This window comes from Athene cunicularia (assembly GCF_003259725.1).
Source record: "Athene cunicularia isolate RWA chromosome 5 unlocalized genomic scaffold, athCun1 chr5_part1, whole genome shotgun sequence".
In the NCBI taxonomy this organism is placed as follows: Eukaryota; Metazoa; Chordata; class Aves; order Strigiformes; family Strigidae; genus Athene; species Athene cunicularia.
This window is the reverse complement of record NW_020799101.1, coordinates 23,514,855-23,528,583: the sequence shown is the minus strand read 5'-3', so window position 1 is coordinate 23,528,583 and position 13,729 is coordinate 23,514,855. Positions and strand designations below refer to the sequence as shown.

At 38.3% G+C, this 13,729-nt stretch overlaps 1 protein-coding gene across 24 annotated transcripts in view; it reads left to right on the top strand.

Annotated features, from left to right (window-relative positions):
- NRXN3 (neurexin 3) overlaps positions 1 to 13,729 on the top strand; it is a 991,793-nt gene that overhangs the window by 421,860 nt on the left and 556,204 nt on the right. For all 24 annotated transcript variants that reach the window (XM_026849892.1, XM_026849889.1, XM_026849878.1 and 21 more), the window contains 3 exons: positions 4,359 to 4,478; positions 11,485 to 11,866; positions 13,240 to 13,430. In XM_026849892.1, the coding sequence (XP_026705693.1) occupies positions 4,359 to 4,478; positions 11,485 to 11,866; positions 13,240 to 13,430 (693 nt within the window). The remainder of the gene's footprint in view (positions 1 to 4,358; positions 4,479 to 11,484; positions 11,867 to 13,239; positions 13,431 to 13,729) is intronic.

The following is a 13,729-nucleotide window of genomic DNA, read 5'->3' as shown; positions in this document are numbered from 1 at the left end:
CCCCAAAAAAAAAACCAACCAAACCCCACAAAAAAAACACCCACAAAAAAACCCCAACCAAAACCAAAAACCCACCAAAAAAAAACCCAACCCCAGACCAAACCAAACAACCTTCCCATCCCCTCCCTGCCCTGGGATGCTGTTGGCATTCCTGACAGAGATTGCCCTGTATAAAACAGACACAAAAATGCATCTTGCCACTGAACAAAGCTGAGATGGCAGCTGAGCATTTTAATTAAAAAGAAAAAAATCATTTTATTGTTACTGAGGATCTTCTCTAACAAGCATTAGTGTATCACTGTAGAATTATTTATCATTGTAATTGTAACAGGGAAGAGCCTTTTTCATTCTCATCAATCTGGCGGTGTCCTTTCTGGTTGTCTATTCTGCTGTTCTGTAAATGTGAATATCTGACCTCTTCTGTAATGTATAAGATATGCAATAATGAAGATAGCCTGGTTTCATGAAGGTCATTTTAATCATATAAATGGATCAAATAATGACAGTCAGCACCAAGGGCAGGAGCACACTTTTTGATCCACCTGTGAGGAACCGGTGAGGGGATTAACTCCTTTTCTCCTTTGCCTGTCATAGGAGGGAAATTGTGTGCTGTTAACCACTGAGGCTGGATAACAGCTGGGGTTGTCAGAGCTATTGTTTTAACTACATCCCTCTGACCAGTTGTTTGTTCTAAACAAGTGAGTTCTTGGGGGCCAGATGGAAAGCAACTTGGCATTTTCGAAAGACATGAACTACTTTTTGATTTCTTCTTTAATACTTTGGCATGTCTATTCTTGGCACTTTTATCTAGTCTACTTGGGCCAAGCTATTAATTAGCAGCAGTGCACCTTTGATACAGAGTTAATGACTGGTACATCATGGGCAGATTGGATGGAGTTCTTCCAAGTTTGAAAGCATATACTAGGTTTTTTTGTGAACAATATGCACACAGGTTTTGAGTAGGTGTCAAAGGATTAGTGTGAGGAGGAGTCACTGCAGCTGAACTAAGTAATATTTGCTCAAGAAGCTTGAACTGCAGCTCAGCAAATGTCCAGAGAGAGATGTTTTTGCTTCTGAATAAGTAGCGTTTGGCACTGTGAAGCAGCAAAGGAACACATACTAGTCTGCCTCATCTGAGTTTGAAAATGAGAGGCAATGATCAGTTCTGTATGATATACAGTTCCTTAGGGGATAATAGGAAAGGGAATAGAATGGCCAAGAAGGCTGGAGACACCACCAGGAGTGATGCTCTGGCAACTTAACTATTAAGTTATTGCTACAGTAGAAACTTTCTTACTCTTTTTGTTTGTTTGTTTGTTTTATATTGTCTTTTCTCACTGATAAAAATTAAATAAATTGCAGAAATTACCTAATGCCCAACTGCCATCTCATCATATTATAAATTATAGGCAACCAACTCGTAACATTGCTGAAGAGTTCCTTTTATCATTAAAAACCTGTCACATAAAGGGAAGATACAAATCTTTGACTTGTTTTCCTCTGTCTAGCTAACGTGCTTTGCTTCCTCCTACATCTGGATTATCCTAGTGAAGTGTGATGCAGGTGCAGATACCTTGAAAGGAGGAAAAACACCTACCAACTTTGGTCTAAAGATTCTGTGTGTTTAGCTGTAAGATCACATAAATGCTTTACTGGATAGGAGATGGTACTTAAGGAGAGCATTATCCTTCTGCTACACATGACCCCTTTCTTTTCTGTTCTCCCCAGCATCTGCAACTGTTGGTTCAGGAATCTTCAAGTCATCTTTTAAAAATTGATCACACATAAATACCTATATAGTAGCAGCATATGTAGTAATCATGTTCATGTAAATGAAGTTTAGCATCCAGATGTGGGAGTCCCTCTATACACAGTTCCTGGAACCATTTGGAATTGAGTAGGAGCTTACCTATGGAGCAGCAATTCAACTGACTGTTGAAATAGGGGCACAATTTCGCTCCTTTTCAGGTCAACTCACTTGCTGTGTAAATGTCTTGAAAGTAATAGAGTAAAATAATGGGGCTTTTCACACTTTTTTTTTTTTTTTTTTTAAAAAAAAAACAACCCTCTAGTATGTCTGGTTTGAAAAATCTATCTGAATGCTTTTGATCATGCTCATGTGTTGAATTTTTGTATGTAATGTTATTTGTGTGACCCTACCAAAGGAAGCTAATACTCATTCTTGCATACAAAGTGAAGATTTGTGAGTGAACAAAAATATTAAAACCTCCTTTTTTTTTTTTTTTTTTTTTTTTACATGAACTTCAGTAACATGGAAAGTGACTGTGTGGAACTATAGTAACTGATTTGCTGGCCATCCAGAGGCATCATTTTATGATATGTGCTCTGGGATAAAATGTACACACTCACTGATGTAAATCTAGCATAACTTTTGGACTCAATTTAAAAGAGTGTTGCTTGTCTGGTTCCAAAGAACTTAAGCTTTCTGGCTGTGATCTAGCTGCATTGTACAGCTGGATTTATATTCGTGGTACAGTGTGACTTTGGCACATGTATGAGGAACTGCAGAGGATGCAGGTTTCTCCTGTTAAGGAGATACTCTCTGTAACTACAATATATGATTTGCTGTCTTTTTAATCCAAGAATGACTCTCTTATTTTTCAGGTCACTGTAGAAAAAGGGTTTTTTCCTCTTGCTCTATGGTAAAATTGGCTAGCAGTGGGTTTTATTTGAAAGGGTATTAAACTTTTTTTTTTTTTAATTAACATGAATTGCATGATCCTTTAAGGAGAATAACAGAATATTCATTTTGCTTTGGTCTCCTTTCAATGATTCCCCTACTACACGTGTTATATCCTAGCTGAATGAGACACTACCTTCTTTGCCGACATTCCCCCTCAGTAAGAAACAATTACAGTAATGTTGCTGATTAGGCAGTGTGCATACTGTGGACTATGTAAAGTCCCTGGATATTTTTCCTACTGCTTCCTTCAATTCTGTTTCACTATGGAATAGGCTACTCTTACTTGTTAGTCTAGACCACAACACGGGTCAGAGGGGATGCATTCCCTCATGCAGAATTTCACTTGAAGATATGTACAACATTTTATTCTATGTTCTGTAACTAGTCCATTGAAAACTGGGCAGAATAAATGCTGTTTGTGAGCTATCTAAAAAGATTGATTTGCTTGTGCTGAACAGAGAGAAATAATCTGCCAATCTGATACTAGTTTTACCAGTGCAGTAAACTGAGCTGTAGCAATGCCTCTTGTTGTCCCTGTCCTGTCTCTTAATTTGTTCAGTGAGTCTTGTTTTTTCTTTCTTGGGTTCCCCTTTTGCCAGTTTGGGCAGTGGGCCCAGACCTGATGTGCAACAAGTTCTGCTGTCCTTATTTGGCATTTCTCTGATATACCTGTGTCAAAAAACACGCGAGTACTGTACTGAAATGACCATGGATGCTTTTAATTTAGCACACACCATTATTCAATTTCACTTACCATTTGAGTGAGATGTTCCAGTACTGTAATCTGAACAATTAATGTTTTAAAGAATTACCTGTCAGCTGTGGTGGGTGAGCAGCAAAACTGGACAAATATGGGTAGCACTAATGCTATTTTCCCAGGAGCATTGTTTGCAAGGGCAACTGTGATTTTACCTTTTGGAGAAGAAAGGGCTCCTTTCTCCCTTTTGACCTGTAGTTAAGGGGCCAAAGAAAGCACTGTATAGCTAGGCTGCTTTGCCAAAGAACTTCAGAGCAATCAGCCAGGTTGGTGAGTGGTTGTCGTTCTCTGGTTTTAAATTAAAAAAAAAAAAAAATTGGGGGTGGGAGGGTGTTTGAGGTTTTGTGAGGTGTTTCGTTGTTGTGTTTTTGTTGTTGTGGGTTTTTGGTTTTTGTGTTTTTTTTGAGACTGAAGGACTGAAACCAGCCTGGTGTTGGATATCTAAGTGTTGAGTGATTAACTTTGAAAAGAATCCCAAGCACCTTGGGGCTGTTGTAAATCCAGAGTTTTGAGAGAGCAAAATTCTGCTGTAGTGGCTCCATTCTAGAGGCATTTCTGTCACCAGCTTGTTTTTCTAACACTCCAGTGCCCTGTAAAATATAACGTTTGGAAATGGAATACCATAGCACAAGAGAGATTTTTGTCTCTGTTTTAAATGCATGTAACCTCTGGGCTCTGCGGTGGAAGACACTTCACTGAGTGGAAGAGTTTGTGACCTTGACACTTCCCTCTGAGATAGGAAGGTTGTAGCTATGAGCGTTGATTACAGGTTATAATACACCTACACAATCTACTAGACTGTATCACACCAGGTTGATTTTGGTGACTTTTCCCATTGTCAAATGCTAAATTAATTGGGGGTCTGGCATTAACTGTCGTACCTATCACCATCCCCAGGCAAAGGACCTGAAACTCTTTATGCTGGGCAGAAACTCAATGACAACGAGTGGCACACTGTCCGTGTAGTTCGACGAGGAAAGAGCCTGAAGTTAATGGTGGATGATGATGTTGCTGAGGGTAAGTGTGATGTATGAGTAATTTTTATCGTTATCTTTGTATCTCTGTTACCAGTCTCTTCTTTGCTGTTACACCAATTCTTCCTGATTTGTGGCCGGTTTGTTTAGTTTTCGTTTGTTTTTTTTCTCCTTCCTGCTACTTTTGGTATGTATAGTGTTACTATGTTGAAAAATAATGTTCCATTTCAAGAGACTAACATTTTAGCCGGCATCAGGAACTTCTGTGACACCTATGTGTATATGAAATGTGAGATTGGGGGACAGATGAACTTCCATATGCCCAAGAATACAGAGGTGCTAAGCAAGCATGCACTCTGGTGCCAGGCTCTGTCTGGGGTACACTCTGAGCGTACCTCATTACTGAGTTGCTAATGTGGTGGTTTCCAATGCTATGGAATCAAAACTAATGCTCTCTAAACCTTTTGTCTGCACAAACTTTTCCTTGATGGAAAACCTGCATCTGATACATGTGTTAGAGAATATGGATTTCTGTCTCCTGCTCTTTGTTTTTTTCCCTTGAAGTTCTTGTGCTTATGGCCCAGAGCCATCCAGAAGGAAAAACAGAGAAGTTTGTTCCCCACTTCATTTTAGAGGTTAGGGAGGACCCTAACTCACTAGAATATACCATATTGTATAATGTATAGAGTGTGTCAGTTTTGGTTTTTTTTCCTCCTTTTTTCTTTTTTTCCTTTCCTGCATTGCCTGACTGCTTTTTGAGCTTCTGCTTCTTCCTATAGAGAAATGTAGTTGAAGGGGGGGAAGAAAAGGTCAATCATTCAGGAAAGCTGGTGTCTACCAAGTTATGAGATTTGCATTGAAATGATTAAAGTACTTTAGATTGATTTTTTTTTTTTTTTTTTTTTTTTTTTTTTCCCCCCATTAAAAAATTGAGGTGATACTTTTCTGGTCCATTTCCTACAGCTGCAAGAGCTGCAAAATCTTTGGTTTTATTTTTTGAATGTCTAAAATTCATATAGCTGTATATAACTATAGGCAGTTAACTGGGTTTTTGAGGAAAACTCCAGCAGTCTGAAGGCTGATAGTAGAATTGCAAAGAATAGTAACCCTGGATGCAACTCTGATATGGGTATGTTCATGTAATTGTGACCCATGCTGTTTTGCCGAATCCTGATGTCCTCTCCTCTGAGTAGCTCTAGCTGAAAGGCAACTGGAAGGAATGACTGCCACAGGCAGTGTCAGAATGATATTTCCTATCTCTGCAAAAGGTTCTTTTCTACTGTGTGTATGCAATTAATTTTAAGTAATGTGGTAACTAGATTATTTGGAAAGACATGAGTCAGGATTTTGAAATAAGCCCAAAGAAGTGGGTTTGCAGGAAAATTGCTTCATATGTTTTTCTTCTGAAGTAAATATATGCTGTGCTGTATAGGCTGAGAATTTGCAAGACAGTATCAGAGACATAAGAAAGAAGAATCTTTCCCTCTCCTTGTTGGAACTGATGGAGTCTTAGTCAGTATTGGCTTGTAGGAAAATGAAATTTTATTTAAGAGGTAGCTTTATGAATTAGTGAAACATGCTGGTAAATGTTTCATCCAGTTTATTTCTGCATTTAAGAATACTTCTGGATATGCTTTTTCAGAAAACACCATGAGGTGGCACTCTTTGCATTACCAACTGAATCACCAAAAAGCCATCTGGTTTTTTTTGTCTCTTTTTCATAAAACTGAGTTTGTAAATAATAACGATACCAAAATAGGATGTGCATATGTACATGTATATGAATTACATAATTAAAGATGCATTACAGCTAAAAATATCTGTTAAAAGAATGCCATCATGGCAAACTAAAAAGTCAGAAAAGCCAGAGTTGAGATTTTCTGTGCAATCTGCATCCCACTTCCTTGGGCAGATGATGTAGTCTTCAGTGATGTGGTCACATAGATTTTTTCCACAGGATTTTTGCTGTCTTTAGACATAGATCAGATGTCTAAATTGGGCCCCCAGTAAAAATAAACAGCTTGATTGCTGCCTTCTTTCTTATTGCATGTTTGGAACAGTGCATGCCAACTTAATTTTGTTCTAAATATAGACCTGTTTTGGGGTTTTTTTTGTATGTGTGTTGTGTGCTACTCATCAATATGTTTATACAGAACTAAGAAGCTGTAACTGAATTTATTCCCATGTCTATGTTATATTAAATGAGTAGGTGTATTTTTCTGATTTTACAGGTTTGGAGACAAAGCACCAGATTAAAGTTGGATGTATTTTGTGCTCATTTGGCATGATTTTTCAGTCATTTGCATGCACAGATATTCAATTTGTCTGTAAATTGGATCCTATAAATTAGCTCAACCCTGCTACTTGGAGGATAAGGTCTAGACAATTAATGACCACCTGTGAAAAATCAGTAATGAAGTGGCTGACTTGGCTTCCTGCAGGACACCTAAGGGGGAAACAGAATCTAGTTCCTCTGCTGCATTTGGCTGCTTAAACCTTCCTCTCGCATTCCCCCCAGACTCAGAACAGGCCTCAGAGCATCAGTGATAAATGAGATGCAACTATAGCAGTTAGGTTCTTCCATACAGCATCTTGCTAGCACCCAAATACTGCAGTGGAGGCTGGAATTTTTTCTGTCTTCTACCACTTGAACTAAAGAGCTGCTGATTGCTGTAGTAGTTACAATACTCTCTGCAGAGCACAACGGAGGAAGTAGAGAACTCCGAAGGTGAGGCTGACAGCTAATGAGATCAGAAAATACTGGATTTAACTCCGTGATTTCTTCAGAATCAGAAGAGAGATGTATTTTCTTGTTTTGTCATGTCCTTTTCAGCTTTTCACTGAACGTCTCCTAACTTTCTGCACTACCACTGATTACACTCTCCTATTTCTCTTAAGCCAGTCCCAGTTTTCTCATTTTTTACCTTTTCTAAAATTCTGTGTTCACCTCTTCTAACCTCCCTTACTCTATTTCTAATGCCCCCTATATTTGGTTTCCCTCTTTCAGTGTACTTCAGATTTCACAGGCCTGGCTTTTCTTTCCTACTCCAATAACAACTTCATTGCATTTATCTAAGAGTAGAATGGCTAAGGAGAGGCATTTTCTTGCTCTCGGTCTTTGACATCTCTACATTTATTTTTCTTATCTTTTGATGTAAGAAGCAGGATTTTTTTTTTTAAAGTAATTTAAAAATTTTATTCTATTTTTAAGAAAATACAATTCTTCTGGTTAAGAAAAAAATCGGAAATTTTCATTTGCTAAAACTGAAACAGCCCCTAACAATCACAGTAGTGGAAGTGAGATGGTTTTTCTTAACAAACTTTCCCATACACGATTTCAGTTCTTGTGAACTGGCATTTCTCAAACTAAAGCACTATTATTTCTGGTAAAAAACTGTTTCAGTATTTAAAAACATTTGCCCAGGTATCAATACTTTTGGACTATGCAGAAACTCATGACTCTTTTCAGCTGCTTTTAAGCTTGTCAGCTGTATCTGCTTTAGTTGAAGCCTTCCATGCCAGTGGTCTTTGTGTAATTGTCTTCAAATTTAGATCCACTGCTAAAATTGGGAAAAAGTGAAAAAATGAATGTTTTTGTGTAATATTTTTCTCTTCCTATTTGGAATAGATAATTGAAAACATTTTTTTCTAATAACAACTTAGCATGTTTTCTGTCCTTGCAACAACTGATCATGTTTGGACAAAGTATAAACTGAAAAATTGCCATTTTGTACATGATTGTGAGAGGTGATTTAGGAATATTTCAGTGTTTCAAGAGGACCTAAGCAAGAAAGAGACTGTCAGTTCATTTAATCTGAGACTATACACCACAAGTCAGGTTGTATCATCTAAGTCTCTTATAAATGTTTTCAGCTTTCATTCCATCTCCCAACAGAAAAAAAGAATATGTTCTGAATAGTAGAAGTCTTGAAATACCTATCAATTTTTATTTTTTTTTTTTTGTCTTTTAATGCCTGGGAACTGTTTAGGTGAAAAATGCTAGAAGTTTTCAGGATGTAGCACAGAACACGAAAAAACTTGTGAGTTCCAGTTAACATGGGGTTTGTCCTGGATTCATCTATGGTGATCAGTATGACTCCTAGGTATAATCCTAATGAGTCAGAAATACCTCTTGCAGTGCCTAAACAAGAGTTGTGTATATATGCTAACTGACCAGCAGATGCAATCAAACAGGAAATTATTGCTAAATTTTGTTTGTCTGAAGCACACAGGAAACATTTATTCAGGTCTTTACCCAGGTGTCAATTTTTCCCAAAACTAGTATGAAAGTAAATATTTTTGTCCTTTTTGTTCTTTTAAACTGAATTGAATTAGAGCAGCATGATAGAATGTTATTGGAGGCAGAGGGACCAACAGGTAGTGTGGCTGTTTCCTTTGGAAAACCTTCTAGAACAAAGGACTTTACCTGTTCAGTAATTATATTAGCAACAAGGTTAAGTAGAGAAACATGCAAACGTATGGAAAAGTGGAAAGTAGATAGGTCTATGTTTGTATACATTTTGATGTTGTCTAATTTCGTATTTGCTGTTGTCCTTTTCCAAATGACCTTTTCCCTGCTTACATTAAGAAAGGTTGATACAGCAAATGGGTTGATATAGGCCTTTGTATTAAAGGAGGTGTTTGTTTTTAAGATACCCTTGGAAAAGTTTGTGGTGAATGAGGCATAGCATGGGAAAAAAGAGGAGAGAGACCTCTGTGTAGGGCATGTGAATACAGCCCAGAGGAATTGACTTCTGTACCTTAAGAGTTCCTATGGAAAGCTGGGTAAGTCACTTGAAGTCAGATCTTTCACAGTTGATCACTGATTGTACCTGTCCTTTTGGGAGGTACTCATTTGGGATTTCTAGAAGTGTTGATCCTCAAAACCAGTGAGTGCTCCAAAGCTGTTACATATTCCACTAAAGTGGATGCCAAAGACTTCCTTTCTGAGATCCAAAGCTTTTTATATGTTAATCTCTCTGTTCCTTAGCTTTGTGTACATAAGATTAAACATAATAATCCTTAATCTTACAGGAGTGGTAAAAGATGGAGTGAATATTTGAGGATAATTTGCACACTGTGCTGCTGAACTTGTGGGTTGACTGTGGCTGACCGCCAGACACCCACCCATCTGCTCTCTCACTACCTCTCCTCAATAGGGCAGGGGAGAAAATAGGATGAGAAGGCTCATGGTTAAGGATAAGGATAGGGAGATCATTTACTAATTACTGTCATGGACAAAACAAGATTGACTTGGGGAAAATTTAATTTATTGCCAATAAAGTTGCATGGTGAGAAACAAAGACAAAAAGTAAAGCATACTCCCCACCCCCTCCTTTTCTTAGGTTTCCTCCTTCATTCCTGTCTCTTCTATCTCCCTGCTGCCCTCAGTGGTGCAGGGGGATGGGGAATGGTGGCTGTGATCAATTTGTAAGAGCTCCTCTCTACCATTCCTTCCTCCTCACACTTTTCCCCTGCTCCAGTGTGGGTCCTTCCCATGGGCAGCAGTCCTTCTTGTTGAAGTACTTCATCTTGGGTCCTCTCCACAGGCTGTCAGGAAAACACACTCCGGTGTGGGCTCTCCACAGGCTGCAGTTCCTTCAGGAAATATCCACCTGTTCTGGCATGGGGGTCCTCCATGGGCTGCAGTGTTGGGGGCCTGCTCCGCTGTGGTCTTCTGGAGAATTTTCAATCTGGTGCATGGATCGCCTTCTCTCCTTACTCCTTTTCTGACCTTGGTGGTTCTGACTTTTTGTGGTTGGGTTTGGTTTGGGTTTTTTTGCCTTTGTTCCTCACTCATGGGCAGCATTTTGCCTTTTCTTAAACACATTTTTTCCCAGACACCGGCTTCTTGACTGAGGGGCTCAGCTGTGCCCTGTGGTGGAGCCGTTGGAGCTGGGACTGGCCGTGTCCAGCATGGGGCATCCCCGGCCCCTCCTCACAGGGGCCCTGCAGCCACCACAGGCCAGCACCTCACCATGCAAACTCAATATAGCACTGCAGAAAATTTCATGAAAGAATAACAGCATATTTGTAGCAAAGTATGAATAACAGTTGTACATTGAATTATGAGAAAACAATTTAATGTTGAGTAATTAATGAATTTATTATTCCTGTTTTATACTAATTGGCACAAGGCCTGTGTAGAAATGATACTTGCCTGTGTGATCAAATAGTTAAATAATCTTAGTTAAGAACTATAAAGGACTAAAATAAGGTTGTTTGTAATGGTTTTCATTCTGATGTTGCCGAACTTGTCTTTGTAGTCAAACTAATCTTTTAGCATACTGTTACATTTCATCTGTCTGTGTGGGTTCTGTGGCTGTACTGATGCCTAGTGCACTTACTGAAACATCTAATTTTTCTCCAAGAGTAGCCTGATAATGGTATACTGAATAGCTTGAATATTTTAAATGAGCAGGGCTATTTGTCACATTGTGACAGATTTTAACAAGTGACAGGTTGATGATTTAAATATATGGAGGGCTTTTTGCCTGTTGCATTCTTGTGTGTTTCCCTCCTGCCCTGCTTTTAAAACAAGTAACATCAGACACCAGGAGAGAACAACAGAATAAATATTAGCAGATTTATGAGTGTTCTCAATTTTTGTTCTGCTCTTTTCATATTAATCCATGTTTATTTGGTGTTTTTAGGAAGCACACTTGTACGAGTTGAATCAGAAGTGTCTGAGTTTGGCAGATGGACTGTTGGATCAAACAGATCACTGTAGGTGTAAGGAAGAGACCTAGTCTTTGCAAACATGAAAGTCTGAAACACAGGGAAAAATACAGAGCTTGCTGCCCATTGCCCTTTAGTCTTCTCTCTTCTTTCAGGTTTTGGCAAGAGCTACACTCAAGCTTCACTACCAAGACACTATACATTCTTTCTTATGCAAGCTGCTGAACAGTGATCAGATAGGTTTAAGTTAGTCCTTTAAGTTAGTCCTTTCCTTTCCTTTTAGTCTGGAAACTGGAGGGTGAAGGGCTCCATATAGCCTGTTACTGATCCCTGGGCTTTTCTGCATGTTCCTCCTTGTTTCTGTCCTTCAGGCACAATGGTTGGTGACCACACCCGCTTGGAGTTCCACAACATTGAGACAGGGATCATGACAGAGAAACGGTACATCTCTGTCATCCCCTCCAGCTTCATTGGCCACCTCCAGAGCCTCATGTTTAACGGGATGCTCTACATTGACCTGTGCAAGAATGGCGATATTGACTATTGTGAGCTGAAGGCACGCTTTGGTCTACGCAACATTATAGCTGACCCTGTGACATTCAAGACCAAGAGCAGCTACCTGAGCTTGGCCACCTTGCAGGCTTATACATCCATGCACCTCTTCTTTCAATTCAAGACCACCTCAGCTGATGGTTTCATCCTCTTTAACAGTGGTGATGGCAATGACTTCATTGCAGTTGAACTAGTCAAGGGGTAAGTGACTTTCTACTATATTCTACCAAATTACTTGTAGATAAACTTACTTAAAGGTAAGTTTAAAGTGCTTACATAAAGAGAAATTCACCTCATATGCATGTTTTCTGTTTGAGGTTTATGACAAAGCAATTACACATAAACACTGAAGCTTAAGACTCCTGGTTTTATCACTGACTTCCCCTGTGGCTGAGGGAAAGTCAGTATTGCAGTGTGAAACGTTAATGTTTTAAGTCCTTTGGATCTAGTTAGGGTAATGTTTTGTTCTGTTAACCTTTCATAATAGCCCAGAAGAGGAGGAAATGTGCTGGGGGCTCTGAGTGTCTCTTCCCCCTTTGATTATTTTTTTTCTTGTAACAGATTTGTGGTTTTGCCATCTCCACTGAAGGAAAAAAAGAGCATATGGGTGCTGAATTTGTATTTCTCTGGTGTTGCTGGAGGAAAACTGAACTCAGCTTGCTTCTGAGATGCTTATATTCTTTTCACAAGACCAATTGCTTATTATAAAAAATTTTCTTTTTGTTAGCTGAAGAAATTTTGATCTCTTATACTTGACTAGTCAGAGTAGATGTGTCTTCCACAAATACAGTTTACTAGTTCTGTTTATTTTGATATAACTGTAGTTCAATTTGTTTCATTTTTAACTTCACATGAATTTCTGTAAGTGGGACATTAAGTAATAAAAAAGCAAGAGTCACGAGCTTCTTGGTACTCTGTTGAGAGTTGAATTTTGTTGTCTATTTTTTTTTTCTAAGTAAAATATTTCTCTTCTATCCTTGGGTAGATTTCTGTGTTTGAACTATATAAATAATTCAGAGTAACACTCCCATGACTTCAGTCTTCATTAGGGTCCTTTTTATTGCTGAAATCTTTGGTAATTGTTTTCCAGCTGTTCGAATAAGCCTAGGATCTCATGTGAAATTTAGTAAAATATTTTGAGTGAATTTCCCAATTAATTTCTTAAGCGAGTTATTCAAAACTCAGAATGAATCTGGGGAATATGTGCCCCAAATAAGCATATCTAGTGTTTCTTCCCAGTACATTTATTGATATTACCAGTTTTTAAAAATAATTATACGCACAGACAAAGTTTTTGTGGATCTGTGAGAACTTTGTGAAAAAGAGAATGCTTTACAATTAGAATCTGATTACTCCAAATGTTATAATTTCAAAATACTAATCCTTACACTTGGTGGAAAGAAAAATACTGCATGTTTTCAAATCTGTGTCTAATATTTTGGCTTACCTAGAACTTTCTGGCTCAGAGATACTTCTCTTCATGACTTTTGAGATTAATTTATAAACTCTGGCAGGAGTAAGGGTCAGCGCTGGAGTTCTTACACACTTTTAACTAGCTCTTGTTATGTTTACAGGTATATACACTATGTGTTTGACCTTGGAAATGGACCTAATGTTATCAAAGGCAACAGTGATCGTCCTCTTAATGACAACCAATGGCACAATGTCGTCATCACCAGAGATAACAGTAACACACACAGCCTAAAAGTGGACACTAAGGTGGTCACTCAGGTTATCAATGGTGCCAAAAATCTGGATCTTAAAGGTAAATTATAAAAGACTGACAGTTCCCCCCTTTATTCTTGGGGAGTTCAACCAGTAAATGAGCGAAAGCTTGCAGGAACCACACATTACGGAAGAGTAAATCTGAAATTTGCTGATTTTGTCTTTCAATTTCATTTTTCTCTTTCTCTGTTTGGCAACTTCCTGTAGCAATATAGTTTGTCATATTTTGCTTTTCTATAAAATTATTGTCTTCCTACAGTTTTTCCAAGATAGGATGCAATTACAACTGTGTTTTTCTGGTTTTTTTTTTTTTTTTTTTTTTTTTTTTTTTTTTTTTTT